Genomic DNA, 20,694 nt, shown 5'->3' with positions numbered 1-20,694 from the left:
TGTCCTCCTTAATGCCCATCTGCCATCGAGTCCATCCTGCCACCCCCTTCCGTCCGTCAACCCTCAGATTGTTCTAAGAGTCTCTTTTGGTTTGCTTCCCTCTCTCTTTTTGTCCTGCTTCTCTTATGTTCATTTGTTTTGTTTCTTAAATTCCACATGAGTGAAGTCGTGTGATATTTGTCTTTCTCGGACTGACTTATTTTCGTTGGCATAATACACTCTAGCTCCATGCATATCATTGCAAATGGCTAAGTTTTAATTCTTTTTGATGGCTGTGTAATATTCCACTGCATATATCTACCACATCTTCTCCATTTATCAGTTGATGGACATTTGGGCTCTCTCCATGGTTTGATTATTGTTGATAATGATATAAACATTGGGTTGCATGTACTCCTTTGAATCTGTATTTTTGTATCCTTTGGGTAAATACCTAATAATGCAATTGCTGGATCGTAGGGTAGTTCTAGTTGTAGTTTTTTGAGGAAACTCCATATTGTTCTCCAGAGTGGCTGCACCAGTTTGCATTCCCACCAGCAGTGCAAGAAGTTTCCCCTTTCTCAGCATCCTCGCCAACACCTGTTGTTTATGTTGTTAATTTTAGCCATTCAACAGGTGTGGGGTGGTATATCATTGCAGTTTCGATTTGTTTTTCCCTGATGATGAGTGATGTTGAGCATCCCATATTGTTTTTATTTTTTTTAATGTTTATTTTTCAAGACAGAGAGACTGTGAGTGGGGAAGGGGCAGAGAGAGAGAGGGAGACACAGAATCAGAAGCAGTCTTCAGGCTCTGAGCTATCAGCACGGAGCCCAATGCAGGGATCGAACTCACGGACCATGAGATCATGACCTGAGCTGAGGTTGGATACTCAATTGACTGAGCCACCCAGGCACCCCTGTATATATATATATTTTATGGCGGAAGGAGCAGCGAGAGAGGGATAAAGAGAATCCAAATCAGACTCCAGCATGGAACTGGAGGGGGGCTTGATCCCATGACCATGAGATCACAACCAAAGCTGAAATCAAGAGTCAGAGGCTCAACCAAGTGAGCCACCCAGGTGCCCTGAGCATCCCATCTTTCTGATCAAAGAAGTCTCATTGTATCTTTCCATGTTTCTCTAGCTGCATAATTAGCTCAAGTCCTCACCCAAGAGCCCCTTATTTGGCTAATTAGAACATTAAGCCAATTTAACAATATCATTTTCTCTAACCTTAGACAGGCACTGATACATGAGTGCAGAAGCAGACTCTGGCCTCTTGGTGTTTTAAAACAAAAAAGAGAAAGAAAGACTTAGGGAAGTAAACATACTCGTTTCCAACACACTCATTTTCAAGGAATACCAAAAGTAAACATCTCTGTTGAATATTAATATGTAATTATTTTACCCCAAATTTTAATCATCTCATGTTATAACCTATAGGGTTGCAAATTCTGTTTTTCCCGGTTGACATTTTACCAGATATAGCAACTGCTGTGATGAGTAAAACAGCAACAACCCCTCATGTACATGCTACCACACACCTCAATCTCATGAATACCCGATGCTGGAGGTGTGAGGGAAAGTGTGGATAATCACAGATCTGATCATCTCATTGGTTGGTTAGACTCCAGGAACTCTGATGCCAAGGAGAACAAGACCAACTTACAAGGGCTTGCCAAACAAGAAGACTTAACCCCAAAGGGAGGTTACCCAAGGTAAAAATGTCACAAAGTTCAAAATTTCTTGTAAATTTGCTTGTTTTATTTTTCTCTGGCATTTAAGTTGCATGCGTTTGTGTGAACTGTGGTTATGTATGTTAGGCACAGAGCAAAGAAATAATTTTACACATTTCAAAGCACACCACTGCAAAAATAAGTTACATTTTTTACGTTCAAACTCCCTCCCTCAGCTTTGCCTGCTGAAATCTCATCCTCACCCCACTTCCCATATGTTAAGTGTCCCCCCACCCCACCCCATCTCCCCACTTTCACGTGAGTAGGCTCCTTCCTTCCTCCTCCCCATGAGGCTAACTATTCCTGAGATTTTTGCGTTTTCTTCTTACATGTGAGGATTGTTTTTATCACCATCTTCTGTTTCCTCTCACCTTTCCTGCTGACCTTTCCTTTCCCTTATGTCATGCTATTACTCCCTTCTCCCTATAACCAACAAGCGGATGTTCTTTCTTGATACTTTCTTGAGGCCTTAGTCAACCCTAGGGCCTGGAACTGACCTGGCAAGCTTTTTCTTGTGTATTTAGCAAGAGTGGGGCCCATTCCCTGATTACACACATATATACACACATACGTGCAACTTCACCATGGACCCAGTGCATCTTCAGGGGATATTGTGTGATGAGCCATCATTACCATGTTAATCACACAGGAACAGTCAGACAACTCACAGATTTCCAATACTTCCCTATGGCTTTTCCCACAGAGCTAAGACACAGACAAAATACATAACAAAATTAATAAAATACTTTACCCGTACTGGGCATGAGCCAATTAACACCACACAATAATCTTATGGGCATGAAGTATAAGTAGTTTCAAAGCTGTTCATCATCAGTATCTTGCTCTAAAAATTCAGAGTGCTTCTCCACGTCAGTGAAACGAACTTATGGAGGCTGATGTCTATGCTGGTCATATCAATGCTTAACACCTGTTGGGAACCAAAAGGAAAAGTAGAGGGTATCTGGTGATTGAAACTTCCTGCACTCAAGCAAATCAGGTACAAGGCTATGGTCCACTTTCACAATGCATTGCTGTCAGGGAGCCCTCAAATGTTCAGGTGAGGAGGGTGTTTCTTGATTCCTTCGAGTACCAAACTAGTTCAGGGACAGGGAAAAGACAACAGGCCCTAAATAACGCAATACAAATGACTGCAGAGACACAATGGCATAGACACAAGGGAGAAGAAGCCCTTATTTCCATTCTACACAACGCTCCTTTGATCTTCCTTTTCCTGTTCCCCAATAGTGACTTGGAGATTGCCCAGTGAAAGTCCAATGGTTCAGCTTTTTTCTAGGCAAATGTTTTCCATAAATGTCACTGCAGGTGCAGGTGTTAGCTTGTATAACAGTCCATTGGTCAGCAACAAAGTTGGGCAAAGTCCTTTATGAGCTCTTGGTAAGGTTGGGGCAATTGGTTAACAAGAAAGCCGCAAATATGAGGAAATGAATGAAGAATACAAAACAGAAGGAAAATTTTGTTTCAGGCCTTTTAATCAGGAAGGATTATGAAAGAAAAAGAGTCTAGGAAAAAGCAAGAAGCAAGCACACGAAGAAAGACCCATTTACCATGAGGCTAGGTGTTGGAAATGCCACACTACATTGATCCTCAGGTGCACATTTTCCATGTATACAACATTCATGAGCTCAGAATGTGTCTTGCAATCAACAGCCTTGGAATTACTGTGAGCTAAGCAGCACTTGTGACAGTTGTTATTATCTGTGCAAGCATGAACTTCGTTGCTTTTACCAGTATTATGAATGGATGGTACAGACCACTTAAAGATTATTTTAGGAAAGAATATGAATCCCAGATGACAGTGAGATCAAGAAAGTGCTAGGATGAAAACTTGTATAAAATATGTTGCTAGCTTTGGAGAAAATTCCATAGACATTAGTGGAGGAAGTTTTATGAAATGATGTATCACCAGTGCCTCTGATAGCACAGAGGAAATACCTTAACCCATTCATGCTGCATACTTTTATTTTACATAATAATAAATAAAATGATAATTTAAAATATTTACATAAAATTCTCATAATAAAACATGGGATACAAATTGGTTAAGGCATTTCTAATATTTCTTCACGTTCAGAATTTACCTTATCTAAATTACTTTGATGCAGATTTATCAATGTCCGTGTGTCTCTACCCAATATTTTCCTCTGTCTTATCACTAACATTAAAAGGATAGAAATCTTGGTTTAAAGAAAGTTTGCAAAACTCTCTATGTGTTTAAAGTAGAAATTTTAAGTGATACTAAAGCATTGCACCATACTTCTGTAATCCTCTTTTTCTTCATCGTGGTACATGAAATAATAGGGCAACTTTGAAGGTGTCATATATTTGATGAAATATGGTAGTTTGGGCTGTTTGGGAAATAGATCTCTGAGGCGGAGTGAAGGAGTCTAGACAAAGCTTTATATAAATTTGCAGACAAGAAAACACACATGGCAAGTAAGGTTCCAGACTCTCAGTTCCCAATGATGATGAGTCAGGAAGTTTCCCTTCACCTCCAGGCTGTCTACTGCTGATGCACTCAACACGGAGGGCTTCCCAAATGGCTCTACAGGAGAGGGGGTCGTTTGGAAGGGAGGTAGGCAGGAACTGCTCTGGCTGTCTCAGGATTGGGAAATACGGGGCACAAACCTGTGATGCAGGGTTATAAGTGAAGGTGGGTCTGATCACCATGCCGCTCGCAGAGATGCTGACACTGGAAATGGGGACGCTGCCCACTCCCCAGATCTCCACGTAGCCCAGTTTCAAAGGATTTGTATCGGTGATATATTTGTTGAAAATTATATGACTCTGCATCGTATTCTGTGAATTGGGAATAAAAGAAACCAGAGGCAAAAATCCATTTAAATTTTTCTCAACCTCGTTTTTAGGCACAAATGTAAATCACGAAGTAAGACACTGTGAGGGTCACCATCTTGTGCCCTTGGATAAAGCAGACCATGATTTCAGCCCTCTATCTCCTGCTTCCAACTACCATTCAACTTTGCATTGGCTAAGCACCTGCAGGATCTCTAGACTCACCCTGAACTCTAAGAAGACAAAGAGTCTTAGCTATCAGGAACTTTATATATAAGGATATGTATGTTTATATATATATACACACACACACACATACACATATATGGATTTATATATATGTATATATGGATGTATATATATGTATATATATTCATATATAAATATGGATGTATGTATATAAACATGTGTATGTGTGTGTGTGTGTGTGTGTGTGTGTATATATATATATATCTGGAACATTCTATATTATACATGTAGAGAAGTCACAAAATATACAGGCCATTCCAAGGAAAGATAGGAACAAGGAAGGGCTAGATAACACAGAAACAATCTGTCCATCTGTGCCTCGGTGAACTGGAATAAATGATGAAGCACGAATGGTTTAATCACAGAAAACTTCCTGAGAGTATATCAAATGTCCATCTGAAGTCTAGAGGAAGGAAAAGATGCAAATTAACGAGATGAGCTGTGAAGGGATTCAAGGAGGCACTCTATGTACCCTTATGATATCCAGCATCCAGCTAACCCAGCAGAACTCTGTTCACCCCCCATAGTATCAGTTGCACTCACTTGGCTGGCGGAAAAGTTGGCCAGGTAATAGAGTCCTTTTCCATAGGTATCTGCAAATAAGCAACAAGGTAAGCATGATCTGGAGCTATGCTCTTGAATTCTAATTGCTTGCTTGTTGAGAAAGTAGGGATGATTTTTGTTTGTTTTTCATTTTGTTTTTCTTCTTTATAGGGTTCCATTTTGTGAGATTAGTCAGACTTTGCCCCAAACTCTGTTTACACAAAATGTGTTTTTTTAAGGGTTTTTGAGAAAGAGAGAGCACACGTGTGCAAGCAAGGGAGGGGCAGAAAGGGACGGAGAGAGAGAATCTGCACCGCCAGCACGGAGCCCAACTTGGGGCTCAAACCAACAAACCATGAGACCATAACCTGAGCTGAAATGAAGAGTCAGACACTTAACTGACTGAACCATCCAGGTGCCCCATACCCAAAATGTTTGAAAGGAGTATCAATATATCTAACAGAGTAACCTCACATAATGCACTTTCCTGACACCACTCTTAATCCACGTTTCCTACTCATGGTCTCCCATTCCCAACATCTTCCTGGTCACCTCAGAATTTCCAGATTCCACCTGCCAGAGGCACACATATGTGTACATACATGCACGTACACTCCCATCACAAACATCAACACTGGTGTCTTGGTCAGCTTATCTTGAGGAGTATTAGGTAATTTTTTCAATGCAATCTCCAGAGAACAAAGAATACCAAAAAAAAAAAAAAAAAAGACTTCTTTGTCCTGGGAAACTATGAGCTCGGTATATCTAGTATAGGTATCCCCACCCTACCTCCTACCTTTGGGGCTTTCTCACTCTTCCACATATTCTGGACTCTTTCTAATTTGCTTACCACTCAACCGGGGGCACTGGCTACCCTCTAGAGCTGTGTTGTCCTAGATAGTAACCACGCACAATACGTATCTATTTAAAATAAAATTAATTATAATTAAACAAAATTAAAAAATTCAGTTCCTCAGAAGCACTTGTCACATTTCAAGTGCTTAATAGTCACCTATGCCTAATGGCTACCATATTGGGCAACACAGATACTGACTTACTTCCATCACTGCATTGGATAGCATTGGCTTAGACATAGCTAATGGTACTTAAGCCTTCCTCCCGAGAGTTTACCAATTCCTATAAACTCCTAATGGAAAATCCCTCCAGATAAATAGCACAGCTGATAGAGGCACTGCCTTTCTTATTGGGATAGTAAGCCTTGTAATTAGGGAATGTGGCCTTGAACATAAACCATAGGGAAGTCTATCTCAGTTGGCTACAAAGAAACTTTTCCTATGGCTTCTACACTGCTATCTCCCACAGTGAATTAGGACAGTTGGGTAATGGTGAGACATTCAGAGCTCTGCTTCCTCTACATGAGGCATAAAGATCATACACAATGTGTATTATGCACTTAAAGTAACAAATGGCCATGTTTCAGAATGCAACATTGTTTTAACATGGACAAGAAAAAAAAGCAGGCCTGCCCCCCTAGTCAGTGGTATTGACATGAATCCAAGGCAGCCCTTACTCACCAATGCTTTGCCCATCATCCCAGAAGAGCCAACCTTTAGCAGTCCCCTCATCATCCAAGGCAACCTTGAAGCCAATGAATTTCTGACGGCTGCAATGGGGTAGGAAGAGCCATTAGCTAAAAACAAAACCATAAACCAAGGGTTTTCATAGAAGCCTAACAGAAGTGCTTCATGGTATAAATACTGGGTAGTAGGATTCAAGAGACTTGTCATCTGGTTCTAGTTCTGTCTCCAGTGGCTATCTTACTTTATGTCAGGAATGAATGAATGAATGAATGGAATTTTCCTTTAGAAGTGCTCTAAAAGTACGGCAAGAAACTGCAAGCCAACTCACTGGATCTGTGAGAAAAATCCTGAAGTGATCTTTCTCTTTTCATGACCTAATTTCCTAAGCACATGTAAGGTGAGCTCCACTCACAAATGTCCTAAGTTCTTCAGTTTTTAACTGAATTTCTTGAATTAAATGAGTATGGACCTAAGAATTTTAGTTTGACATCAGGCAGACATGGATTTTAGTTCCTGCTCAACTAGTTATTAAGTGTGTGACTCTGAGTAAATCTCTTAGCCACCTGAAGCCTCTCTTTGCTCATCTGTAAAATGGGGATAAGAGTACTCATGTCACAGAGTTTATTTTCTCCTTTTGTTAAGAAAAATAATTTCCAAACAGAAACCTCCATACTAGTAGAGTTTTAGGCACAGAGCAAGCATTCATTTGATGTTAGCTATTTTTAATTATTATATAGACTTAGATTTAAAATTTCAAAATCCTATATATGATGCCTCAAGCATCAATGGCGATGTGGCTTACACAATTTTCCAGCAACAGGTTTCTTAGCAGAGTCAATTAAGATCCAGAAAGTCTTCTAAAACTAGCGTGAATCAGGCATTGCTTACATACAAATTGTCAGGCTTCACCCGGATCTGAGCTAACTGGCGGTAAAGGAGAAATCTTGTCGTGTCATTTACCTTAAGTGGGTGTTCTGTGCAGGCTCTTGCCAGGGCAGGATGAAGCCCCCACGGACATGTAGATTAATGTGGTCAAGAGGGGCCAGCAAGGCCTTCCATTCTCCCCTTGCTTTGATGTCCACACCCTGAGGGCCAGAGGAAGGTAAGACAGGATGAGGGAGTGAACAGATCTCACTGAACGATGCATTTACCAGACGTCTTGCCCGCTTTCCCGAACTTGCTGTCTGTCCGTGACCCTTCAGCACACAGCTGCTATTACACTTTTTGACATTCACTCAGCTACTGCGTGGACTCTTGCACGGCTGCTACAACATCGTCGCAGGACCCCATGTCTCTCGGGGTTTCTACTGTACTTAGGACAAGAGATCCTAGCGTGGATCTCTGCCTACGTCCCCCACATCCTGTTTCTGTGCCAGAGAGCACTGCCAGGGGCGGCTGAGCAATCCTCCTACTTATTTCTGGTTGGCTCCCAACACACACCTTGCAATGGCATTTCTAGACCTTCCCTTTCACTTTGCGCCGCTCTGTCTCCTTTCACCGCCTCCACTCCCCACCCCACCAACTTAACTGACACCTTGACTCCTACTTGACAGATAGTACTAAATGGAGCTGACTCACTTTACAAATCCTTATCTTTAACTCGCTACCACTTCCTTTATGTTTAACGTTTTCATCCTGCCTCCTGTGTGGCAGGGCTCTCTTACTCTGAGCCAGGCTCAGTTTCTAAGAAGCCAGCCTTCCACATTTCTTCCACCTCAGGCAGGGCTTCCCAGCTCCAGCGCTGTGGACATTTGGGGCCAGATCATTCTTTGCTGTGGGGGCTGTCCCATGCTTTTCAGACGCTTACCTCTGACTGTCCACTAGATGCCCCCTGCCCCACCACCACACGTGACAATCTAAAGGTCTCCAGACATTGCCAAACGTCCCCATGACAAAACACCCCCATTTGATAACTGCTATTTTAAAGATAAGGAGGAAAGCTACCATAACACTCCTCCATCTGGTCCCCTATGTTCATTTTGGACATATTCAGCCTGTAGGAACCGTAGGGGTAGGTGGTCAAGAGGACGCACGGTGACGGGTGCCATGCTCCCTGGGGCGGACTCTGCTTCACGGGCCTGCCTCAGGACTCCAAAGTCCACAGGATTTAATAAAATTCCAGCCCCACGTCTCTGGGCTTCTTTAGGTTTCTCACTGATAACGTGAGAAAATTCGATTATGTGATCTCTAACGACATTTCACTCTGATATCTTATGAACACCGGACATTTCCTCCATTGATTATCCCACCGTCAAGTGAAACTCGACATATGTAAAGCTGTCCGAGTTATCTCCCTACCAAATTCTTTACTTCTCTCCACGGTATTTCCCTTCTACCACACATGACGTAAATATGATGTGATTTTAATCTCATGATTCCATTCCTAAGACCCAGTGTGTCACCAGCTTGTCTACTTTCCTGTAGATGGCTTCTGACCAGGCTAGTGTAAGGAATTCCTGTTTAAACATCCATTAAGATAACGGCTGTAAGATAAAATTTAAAAGCAGCCCTATTAAAATAAGAACAGACAACCCAAATGCCTTTGCACAGGGGAATCTACATCAACTGCATAGTCATTGATTATGCTGGAGAAGCACGGTTTTAAAAACCCAACATATGTTCTACGCTGTAAACAAAGAAAATGGCCACAAGTAGATAAAAACTTTAATTCGTACACACTGCCTGGTCTTAAGCTTCATAAAAATAGGTGGCCAGGTAATCAAGAAGACAAGGCAGAATAGTCCCATGCCTCCCCCTCTCCTGAATGAAGTCTACAAACTGCAGTGTCCAGTATGACAGAAAGGAGGGGGAATGGATAGAAGACACCTCACGGCATGCTCAATCACATAGGCATGCCTGAGTCAGGGTGAGAACTCTAGAAGGAGATGGAAAGTGCCGGTTTTTGTAGCTTATTTGGAGAACCTAAGAGTCAGTGCAGATGAAGGCCCAGCCTTACTGAAGTACATCAACCTTTCCTGCCTCAAGGCACCCGCCACTTCACAAAACAAGCCAGGCCTAAAGGCCAAGCAGTAAGGGGTGCCTGTTGCTTCTGCTAGTGAGATGAATACAGATGGGACAGTGCAGGGACGGGAATTCATAGCTACCAAGGCTGCTATGATAGGAGTCATGTTCCTGGAGAAATGGGAACCATCCCCCAAGATAAGAGTCTCATATTAAAAAAAAATGTTTATTTATTTTTTGAGAGAGAGAGAGAGGGAAAGCAGGGGACGAGCAGAGAGAGAGGGAGGCAGAGGATCTGAAACGGACTTTGTGCTGACAACAGACAGCCTGATGTGGGGCTCAAAGTTAGAAACCATGAGATCATAACCTGTGAGATCATGACCTGAGCCAAAGTCAGATGCTTACTGACTGACGTCCCCAGGCCCCCCAGGAGTCTTACATTCGTCACCTATCTTTCATTCAAGGCATTTGCTAATTCCCAAGTTCCATTGGACAGAATAAAAAAATCGTGCAAAAAGTGGTAGTTATAAGCTAAGTGGGACTTCCTTATGTTTTCTCTCCTGCTTTTCTTCTCTTTGCTTTTTTGTCCTATTTTCTGGGCAGGTGCTATTATAATTTGTTTTTAAACAAAATTTTAAATTTCTGTATCATGCCTTTAATTTCCAAGGTGTTGTTAGTATGCCTTTTCTTATAGCATGCTTTCTTGTTTTCAGTATATCTTCTTATCTCTCTGAGGATGTAAATTTTCTCATTAAGCTTTGAAATAACATAAGTATATAGCTCAGTACAATTTTACCAGTGAATACACCCCTTAGGCCACCAACTAGATCAAGAAGTGAATATACCAGCACCCCAGAGGCTTTCTCATTCCCTCTCATAATCACCACACCAAAGGCAGCTACTACTCTGATTTCTGTCACTTTTGCCTGTTTTTGAAGTTATATTTCATACATGCTTTAACTTTCCTGTATCTGGCTCTTTGTGCTCAATCTTATGTTTGTGATAGTCATCATTTTTACTTGTGTGGCAATAGTTCATTACTTATACTGACCTATAGTATTCCTTTTAAAAATAGAATATAATCTATTTATCTACTTTACTATTAATCATTTGGTTTATTTCCAGTTGTTTGCTAGTTTACAAATAATGCTATGAAACATTCTTGGACATGTTTTTTTGGTAACAATATATACACTCTAGGAATAAATCTGTAACTTTTTCATTTCTTCCCATATATAAAATATTAATATACTATATAATATGTATGATGATATGTATGATATCATGTATCATATCATGTAGTGCAAGTTTATTTCTATTTTCTGGATTGATAAAATTGTTTTAGTGTTATCTGGCAGAATATATAAAAATAGCAATCAAAAACATTTCTGAAAAAGGATGGCATGTTGGTCTAACACATATCAAACTGTAGTCTAAATATGCAGTCCTTAAAAATGCTCAGGACTGACAGAATAAACAATTCATAAATGAACATATCAAAGATAGTAAAGGGAAATCTTAGATAAACTCTAAAAATGTAATGTGTAAATGCAAATCGATGTGTTCATTATATCTCTGTGTATAATCTCATTAGCATTAAAGAGGATACATATTTGGAGATGTGTAAAAAAAAAGAGCAGTGCATGACAACATAAGTCTAGCAAAGAAAAAATATTGGTAAATTTGGCAATTTGGAAGGGAAAAAAGTTATATCCTGACCTTTATTGATAAATTCTTTCCAGTGACTTAAAACATTAATTTGATGATGTAAACGTTAAAATTTCTATCTAAAGTTAGAAACAATTAAAAAGCAAATGACAAAGTGGAAAAATATTTCCAATGAATATGGCAAAGTTATTGACTTAAATATCTAAAGATCTTTTCAAATCAGTGTGAATAGTTTAAATATCTTAATAAGAAACTGGTAAGAGAATAGTAATGGTCCCAGAAATATAAATAGCCTGTCAAGGATAATCACAAATCAAATCAATGATGAGCATTAGGAACCACATTGCCTCCAAGAGTGATACAAAGATGAATATGAAGATTAAAAAAAAAAAACCAAAACACCTAATAGTCAAACCCAACAAAGATGTAGGGAGATGAACACTCTCATTAAGTGCTGGTAGGAATGTAAATTGTTTTTGAAAGTTGCCAGTTTACTTTGAGGATTCTTGTATTAAGCATCTTCTCCATCTGGAAATTCAGATGACTACTGGGTGGAGCCCATGCTAGGGTAGGTAAGATGGAACCCTTGGATACACAAGATGGAAATTCAGGCTAACGAAGAGTTCTGTTGAATGAAAGAGACGGAGCCTTAGGCTAACTCCAGAAACTGGAATCGCATGAATTACACTTGAACTCCTGCCTCATTTAAGCATACAATAACCTGTGTGACAACAAAGGAGCCTAGTTCAGAAATAGGATGTGCTTGAATCATCTGCTCCAAGTGGGGGACCTGAATCTCCATTCTTTTTTTTAAATTTCTTTTAAGTTTATTTATTTATTTTGAGAGAGAGAAAGAGAGCACAAGCAGGGGAGGGGCAGAGAGGAGAGACAGAATCCTAAGCAGGCTCCGCGCCATCAGCTCAGAGCGCGATGCGGGGCTCAAACTCACAAACTGTGAGATCATGACCCGAGCCGAGATCAAGAGTCTCATGCTTAACCGACTGAGCCACCCAGGTGCCCCGAGTCCCCATTCTTATTTGCCAAGTGCAAGCCTCTTCCATGCTTTTGCTAGCATCTGTAAAAACATCCTTCCTCTTCATCTTTTAAAATATTAAGTATCTTTACCTGGCACTTCAGTAAACTGTCAGTGGGACTGGGTGCTGATAAAACCTTTCTGGAAAGCAATCTGCCAATATCTGTCAAATTTTTAAATCCCAGAAATCCTACTGATAAAAACTTAGAGATACAGATACAATGGTGTTTCCTGCAGCCTTGCACCATTATTTAGAAAAAGAAAACAAGAACACAAGGGGTTTGCTAAATGATTGCATAAGTGGAATATAATAAAGTTGCTTAAAAAAGGAGGTGGGGGGGGAGAGCTTCACATTCAAAGAGTTCAAGTTCAAAGTCCTTTGATATACAAAGATCTTTACAAAATATTATTCAGTGAACTAATCAAGGAGCCGAACAGCATGTACAGTAAGACACTACTTGTGTAAATACAAAAAGAATACACAATGCTAGTCTATGTACAAATTTTTATCAGCAAAGATATATAACAGATTGTTAATGGGGGTTAGCTTTAGAAGGGGGGCCAAGGGTTGGAAGATAGGGAGAATGGTGAATTTCACTTTCCATTTTCCAGTGCTTGACCTTCTCCAGCGTTTGGCTTTTTACCAGTAGAGGTGTTTCTACTTTCCTAATGTATTTTTGGCACCTTATATATCTTTCAAGGTACCTTTTCAATCTTATATTCCCCCAGGGGACTTTCATTCTTTAACCACTACATCTACACCTCTTCTTCTAAATTCTGATGCCATGTTTTAACATTCCACACTGCTCCTTATACTGAATAATTAATTTGTTCCTTTTCACAGGAAAGGAAACGATCAGATGGTAGGCTAGGTCTCATAGTGTACGTATGTCCTCTAGAACTGGAATCAGCAAACTTTGTCTATGAAGGACCAGATAGTAAGTGTTTTAGGCTTTACAGGCCAGATGGTCTCTGGTGAAACCACTGGACTCTGCTGTTGTATTGTGAGCACAGTTATTGTGGACAATAAGTAAACAAATGTTCATGACTGTGTTCTAATAAAATGATTTATAAAAACAGGTATGAATCTGATTTGGCTGTGGGTGGTAGTTGGCCAACCTCTGCTCTTTTACAAAAGTAGTCACCGAAATGTGTGGAGATTAACTAAGAAGACATTTCTCCATTAATCCCAACCATGGAATCTTCATTTGAATTTAACATCAAAACTTACTTTTTTTTTCCAAATGGCTTGCCCCATCAATTTGTGGCTTCCTAAGTGGGTTTTTTTTTCCCTTTCTTTCCTCAACCAAAGCTCTTTTATTTAAAAGCCATGTATAAAATCAACAATTCCAGGACACCGTCCTCTGTTAGCTCTCACACATCAGTTTCTTTCATATAGTACATACAATCATGTACATAAGCACTACTGCTCAAGACACACAAATATCAGCTCCAGGTTAGGTGGTGAACTCCGTGGGGAAACTGTTCCAGTATTCCGGTACCTGGAGCTCAGTAGGGTGGCTTGCACCTGGGCCAGGCTGGGACTAGAATGAAATAAGCGAGGTGCCTAGGGTGCACGATTTAAGGCAGTGCTCACTCTCAGGGTCATGCAAATGCCGGCTCAGCCTTAAGAAGGAGTACCTTTTTAAACTTCATGCCCAGGCACCTCACTTGCTGCACCAGGGAACCTCACTGTACTCAGAATCACGGACTGTCAGTGAATGGGGCAGTCAACATGCAAATTCAGGACAAGGGCTAGGTCACTTAAAAACAGTTGGCTGTTCCCTCCTAGAAAGCCCTGGTTGGGAAGCACATAGCAGAGTCCTAATGTAGGGCCATCCAGAGGACAGATCCAGCCCAGAAAAAAAAAAATGTGTGTGTGGTGGGGTGAGTGTCAGGACTCAGGGCTCCATGAAACAGAGAGGAGGAGGACGACTTCCATTGTCCTTGTACAGTTTTCACCTAATCCCACTGCAAAGCCACTGACTGAAAGAACCAGAGTATGTTCCACCTCTTGCCCTCCTGCTGTTCCCCTTTTGCTGTATTTCGAGCCCTCTGCTTTGCTCTCTGCAGAAAAGTCAGAAGGTAGGCCCGGTTACAAGGAGAGGAAACGCCTCTTTTGATTTTCCGCAAGAATCGAAGCCTGACTTGTGTCCCCATGGGAGCAAACGGCCCTGAGGTTGCTTTGAGAGGCCCCATTTTCCCAGCTGAGTCTCCTGGGCTCAGACTAGCCTGCAGATGTTCTAGGACAGAGAATGATGTGTTCATCTTGCATTTCTGAATACACTTGTGTTGCTTCCACACACAACAGTTGGGTCCCGTACCTCCACGTGCATTTTACACACTGCCCAAGACTATGCTTACCTCGGGAGATTATATTTAACAACTCCTTGAGCATCTGTGCTACAGACGGAGACATTTAATAAAAAGACAGAGAGGAAAGGCCCCTATACATATGAACTGACAGTCCCGAAGGGAGGATATGAACAAAAACTACAGTTTACAGAACAATTTCCAGTGTCTTCCAGTGTCTCCATTGCACACCATTGTGAATAGTGGTGGTATAGAGGAAGATGAAAACTCACACATAAAGAACACTCACAAAATAAATTATTTTATAGCAGTTCTGTGAGGAGACTGCTCTTATCCAATTTGGAGGTGAAAAAAAATTGAGGCTACAAGGTTAAAAGTGACTTGTCCGAGATCATACATCAAATGAGTTATAGCGCCAGAATTCGACCAGTGGGCTATCAGATTCTAAAGCCTGTTCACTCTACCATTTTCCCCAAATTGTATAAATCATCAGAAAAACTTACCGTGTAGTAATCATACCAGCGGGCTCTGGGGAAATATGCAGTGACGTTTCGGGCATTCTAAAATTAAACACAAACAAGGCTTGGGCAAGGTACCCATTTGTACAGTAAAAGGATCAAAACAATAGTGGTGGCCTTGGACCAACGTGCTCATCTTTTTAAAGACCAGCAATGTTGGGGAAACCTTTCTTTCCTCCCTTCCTCTCAAATGGGAGATTTGCCTGCCTCAGACTGGCAGTTTCCATAAAGCCCTTTGGGATCAGGACTGTGGGGAAAAATCATCTGCTTAGACAGTCACCCCATATTCTCTCTAAAGAGATAAACTGAGGTTGGGTCTTGGGCAGAAAAAAATTTTTGTAGATTTTATGGTACCAGTACTTCAGGGATTCTGATTAGTGCAGTAAGTTTTGGGGAGAATGCAATTGGCTGGTATTTTAACCAGAAGCCTACATACATCAATAGAAAAAGTGAAATATGGCTTTTGCTTCCTGAGGATGTCTTACAGAAGGAAGGGAAGGGCTAGCTGGCAACAAGGTTATGCACATGGTACAAACAATCCTGCAAAATTTGTTTTAATGGGGTAAGAGATCACATCTCAGAAGCCCCAGCAGACCAGTCCTCTTTTGTTGCCTCTAGTCACTGGGTCTCAGAGCTGTAATTCTCTAGTCATCAGACACCTCCGTACTCACAGCCTCCAGGACAGGGCTGACCAGGAAGGCTGGGCCCAGCAGAAACTGACGGTCCACATCCCAGGTCACCCGGTCTGACACGAACCTGGAAAGAGAAACCAAGGTACCACAATCAGGAACCCAACAGGGCTTCAGGCCAAGACCCTGAAGAAAACTCCTCAAGTTCAGACCCAAGTCAGAAATCCAGCTGCGTTCTTCGTCTTCCTTTACTCTTTCCCTATGTCTCCCTTAACCAGCTGTATACTTACTTTCTGTCTATCATGTTTTCAAACCCCAGAAATGGATGAACTTAGACATGTTCTCACCTATCAATACCTCCATGTTTCTTAACCATGGCATATTTTAAATGCAAGAATGGCCTTCAGCCCTCACATCCTCAGCCCTCACATCTGGCCTTGTCTTGTGACCTGAGCGGCTACAAAAGATAGGTAGCTTTTCATATGCCCAACTTAGAAAGAAATTATTCTGTGTTGTACTGTATCACTTTGAATTTTTTTCATTCAGTAGCCTTTTGTCAAGGACTTAGTGCATGACTGACACTGTGCTAAAAGGAATTATAATGTATGGTCTGTCCCAGAAAGCTTATGGCAAAGGGCAATTGTGTCTTTAACTTAATTTGGAGGAAATTTTTTCTTCAGGAGCCACTACATAGAATGATATTATTCATTAGTCATTGGGATTCCGTCTGACACTCACTCATGGAGAAGAGGCCGGACGACAGTGCTGCCCTCCGTGTGGGCCATGTGCATCAGGGTGTAGAGATATGGCAGCAGGGTATATCTGGTCTTCAGGACACTTCTGGAGATATTCACAAAGGTTGCATCCCAGGACACAGGGTCTTGCCTCTAAAGGAGAAAAGAAGAATGTTTAGAGCTCACTAAGGGAACCTGGGGACCTAAAGAAGTCCCTGAACGTTTATTACAAATGAAGATCATATATAGCTAAACCAAAATCGATTACAGATGAGACTGAGAATATTCTTTTTTTTTAGACTTTTTTTTGAGGCAAAGAATATTCTTAATATACTTAAAGAAGTCACTGACACTTTCCGAATACAGCTGATGAAATTTCTCTCTAAGACATTCTTTTGGGTATATATTTAGTACAACACAGCCTAACCAAACAAACAAAATAATGTAAAGAACACTGAGGAATCTGGTTCACTAAAACATGACGCTCTTTCCAAGTACCTGTTAGCCATTTGTATGTCTTCTTGGAAAAATGTCTGTGTGGGTCCTTTACCCATTTTTAAATCATGTTGTTTGCGGCTTTTTGCTACTGATTTGAATGAGTGCCTTACATATGTTGGATATTAATTCCTTTTCAGATAGATGGTTTACAAATATTTGGGGTGCCTGGGTGGCTCAGTCAGTTAAGTGTCTGACTTTGCTTCAGGTCATGATCCCACAGTTCATGGGTTTGAGTCCTGTGCTGACAGCTCACAGTCTGGACCCTGCTTCGGATTCTATGTCTCCCTCTCTCTTTTCCCCTTGCCCACTCACTCTCTCCCAAAATTAAAATAAAACATTTTTTAAAAATTAAAAAACAACAAATATTTTCTCCCATTTCATAGGCTGCCTTTTCAGTTTTTGATTATTTCTTTTGCTGTGCAGAAGCTTTTGAGTTTGATATAGTTCCACTTACTTATTTTTATTGCTGTTGTCTGTGCTCCCAGTGTCATGTCCAAAGAAATCATTGCCAAGGACAATGTCAAGTAGCTTTTTCCCTATGTTTTCTTTTAGAAGTTTTACTGTTTTGGGTCATACATTTAAATTACTACTACATTTTGAGTTAATTTTTGTGAGTGGTATAAGATAGGGGTCCAGTTTCATTCTTTTGAATGTCACTATCCAGTTTTCCCAACAGCATTTATTGAAGAGACTGTCTTTTCTCCACTGAGTATTCTTGCCTCTCTTGTCAAACCATAGTAAGTGCAAGGTTTATTTCTGTATGTTCGATTCTATTCCATTTATCTATTTTTATGTCAATAGCATACTGTTTGGTTACTATAGCTTTGTGATATAGTTTGAAACCAGGAAGCTTGATACCTTCAGCTTTGTTCTTCATTCTCAGGATTGCTTTAGCTATTTGGGGTTGTTTGTAATTCCATGTGAATTTTAGAATTGTTTTTTCTATTTCTGTGAAAAGTGCTATTGGGATTTTGACATTGCATTGAATCTATAAATGGTTTTGTGTAGTATGGACACTGATAATGTTAATTCTAATCCATGAACATGGAATATCTTTCCATTTATTTGTGTATTCTTCACAATACACAAATTGGTTAAATTTATTCCTAAGCATTTTATTGAGTTTTGATGCTACTGTGAATGGGATTGCTTTATTTCTTTTTTAGATATTTGCTGTTCATGGATAGAAACACAACTGATTTCTGTATGTTGATTTTGCATTCTGCAACTTTACTGAATTGGTTCATTCTAATAGTTTTTCAATGATACCTTTAGGTTTTTCTACATATAAAATCATATAAACTGTAAACAGAGACAATTTTACTTCCTTCCTGATTTAAATATTTTACATTTCTTTTTCTTGCCTGACTGTTCTGACTAGGACTTCCCAGTACTATGTTAAATAGGACTAGTGAGAGTGGGCACACGTCTCATTCCTGATCTTAGAGAAAAAGCTTTCAAGCTTCTACCATTAAGCATAATATTAGGTGTGGGCTTGTCACACATGGCTTTATAATGTTGAGGTACATTCCTTCTACACCCAATTTGTTGAGAGCTTTCATCATGGAAGGAGGTTATATTTTGTCAAAAAATTTTTTTCTGCATGTATTGAGATGATCATATGAATTTTATCTTCCATTCTATTAATGTGATGTATTACATTTATTTATTTGTGTATGTTGAATCATCTTCACATCCAATGGTTAAATCCCACTAGATCATGGTGTATGATTCTTCCAATGTGTTGAATTTGGTGTGCTAGTATTTTGTTGCAAATTTTTGGATCTACATTCATGAGGGATATTGACCTATAGCTTTCTTGTAGGGTTCTTATCTGGCCTTCGTGTCAGGGTAATGCTGGTCTTATAAAATGAGCTTGGGAGTGCTCCCTCCTCTTCAATGTTTTGGAAGTGTTTGAGGAGGTCTTGGCGTTGATTCTTCTTTAAATTTTCAATACAATTCACCAGGGAAAACATATGGTCCTGAGCTTCCTTGGGGCGGGAGGGATGATTTTTTTATTACTAATTCAATCTCCTATTCATTATTTATCTGTTCAGCTTTTCTGCTTCCTCATGATTCAGTTTTGGTAAGCTGTATGTTCATAGGAACTTATTCATTTCTTCTAGGTTGTCCAATTTGTTGGTTTATAATAGTAGTCTCCTGTGATCCTTTGTATTTCTGTAGTATCAGTCCTAATGTCTCCTTTTCCATTTATAATTTTATTTATTTGAGGCTTTTGTCTTTTTCCTTAGCAAGTCATTTTGTTTATCTATTCAAAGAACCAGCTCTTAGTTTGGTTGATCTTTTCTGTTGTTTTTCTGGGCTCTGCTTCACTTATTCCTCTTCTGATCTTTTGGTAACTCTGGACTTAGTTCTTTTGCTAGTTCCTTGAGGTATAAAGTCAGGTTGTTTATTTGAGACTCGGCTTCTTCTTTTCTAATGTAGGTGAAATGCATTCACTTAGAAATGCATTCACTGCCTCCTGCAGGTTTTGATATGTTATGTTTCCATTTTCATCTGTTTCAAGATATTTTAAAATTTTTCTTTCAATTTCATCTTTGACCCATTGGTTGTTTAATTTCCACATATTTGTGGGTTTTCCAGTTTTCCTCCTATTATTGGTTTCCAGTTTCCAAAGAAGACATACAGATGGCCAACAGATACATGAGAAGCTGTTCAACATCATGTGTCATCGGGGAAATGCACATCAAAACCACAATGAAATATCACCTCACATCTATTAAAGAGAAGAACAGTGGTTATCAAGGGGCTGGAGGATGGGAGAAATGGAGACGTGTCAGTCAAAGGATACAAACTTCCAGATACAAGATGCATATATCCTGGTAATCTAATGCACAGCATGGTGACTATAGTTAACAATACTATATCATATACTTGAAAGTTGCCAAAAGAGTAAATACTAAATGTTCTCACCACAAAAAAGAAATGGTAATTATGTGAGGTGATGGAGGTGTTAACTAATCCTGCTGTGGTAGTCATTTCACAACACTTAAGTGTATCAAATAAAACAAGCAAGAAAGATGAGGGTTTAATGGTTTTGAAGATGGCACGGAGAATACAGAATGCATTAATTGTAGCTCAGATTTGGAGGCTGTATTCCTAGTGATATAAAACTTTTGAGCTATGAGCTAGCATCATACCCTGGTCCCAATGGTGTTGTGGTTCCTCGAGAAGGGGTAAAAGGCCCCCAGTTGCATCCAGCGAGCACACATCTCATATTCAGCATCTTGAAAGAATCCACAAATATCTGCTCCTGTCTGAAGCAAGGTAGAATAAAACAAGCCTGTTGGTGATTTCTGAAAGATGTTACAACCTGCTTGGGGATTAGAAGTGACCCCAAAGACACTTACATAAGATATGCCAAAGAGGCTGAACTCCAACATGCCTGCAATGAGACCACAGCTGTGTCAGAGGCAGTACTCGTGATCTGCCTTTTTCTCCCCACTCAAGAATCCT

General features: G+C 40.2%; 1 protein-coding gene across 1 annotated transcript in view; it reads right to left on the bottom strand.

Annotated features, from left to right (window-relative positions):
- Positions 1 to 1,419: 1,419 nt before the first annotated feature.
- The window catches only part of MGAM (maltase-glucoamylase), a 91,416-nt gene continuing 72,141 nt past the window's right edge, over positions 1,420 to 20,694 (bottom strand). Inside the window, exons 39-48 of the mRNA XM_078438467.2 lie at positions 20,589 to 20,623; positions 20,379 to 20,495; positions 16,724 to 16,872; positions 16,028 to 16,112; positions 15,342 to 15,398; positions 7,824 to 7,948; positions 6,858 to 6,946; positions 5,323 to 5,372; positions 4,366 to 4,536; positions 1,420 to 2,647 (exon numbers count right to left, since the gene is read on the bottom strand). Of these exons, the coding sequence (XP_078294593.2) occupies positions 2,564 to 2,647; positions 4,366 to 4,536; positions 5,323 to 5,372; positions 6,858 to 6,946; positions 7,824 to 7,948; positions 15,342 to 15,398; positions 16,028 to 16,112; positions 16,724 to 16,872; positions 20,379 to 20,495; positions 20,589 to 20,623 (962 nt within the window). The 3' untranslated portion in view covers positions 1,420 to 2,563. The remainder of the gene's footprint in view (positions 2,648 to 4,365; positions 4,537 to 5,322; positions 5,373 to 6,857; positions 6,947 to 7,823; positions 7,949 to 15,341; positions 15,399 to 16,027; positions 16,113 to 16,723; positions 16,873 to 20,378; positions 20,496 to 20,588; positions 20,624 to 20,694) is intronic.

Source organism: Panthera onca, chromosome A2 (assembly GCF_046562875.1).
Source record: "Panthera onca isolate mPanOnc1 chromosome A2, mPanOnc1 haplotype 2, whole genome shotgun sequence".
Taxonomy (NCBI): Eukaryota; Metazoa; Chordata; class Mammalia; order Carnivora; family Felidae; genus Panthera; species Panthera onca.
Note: the sequence above shows the minus strand (reverse complement) of the source record. Positions and strands in the feature narration are given on the sequence as shown.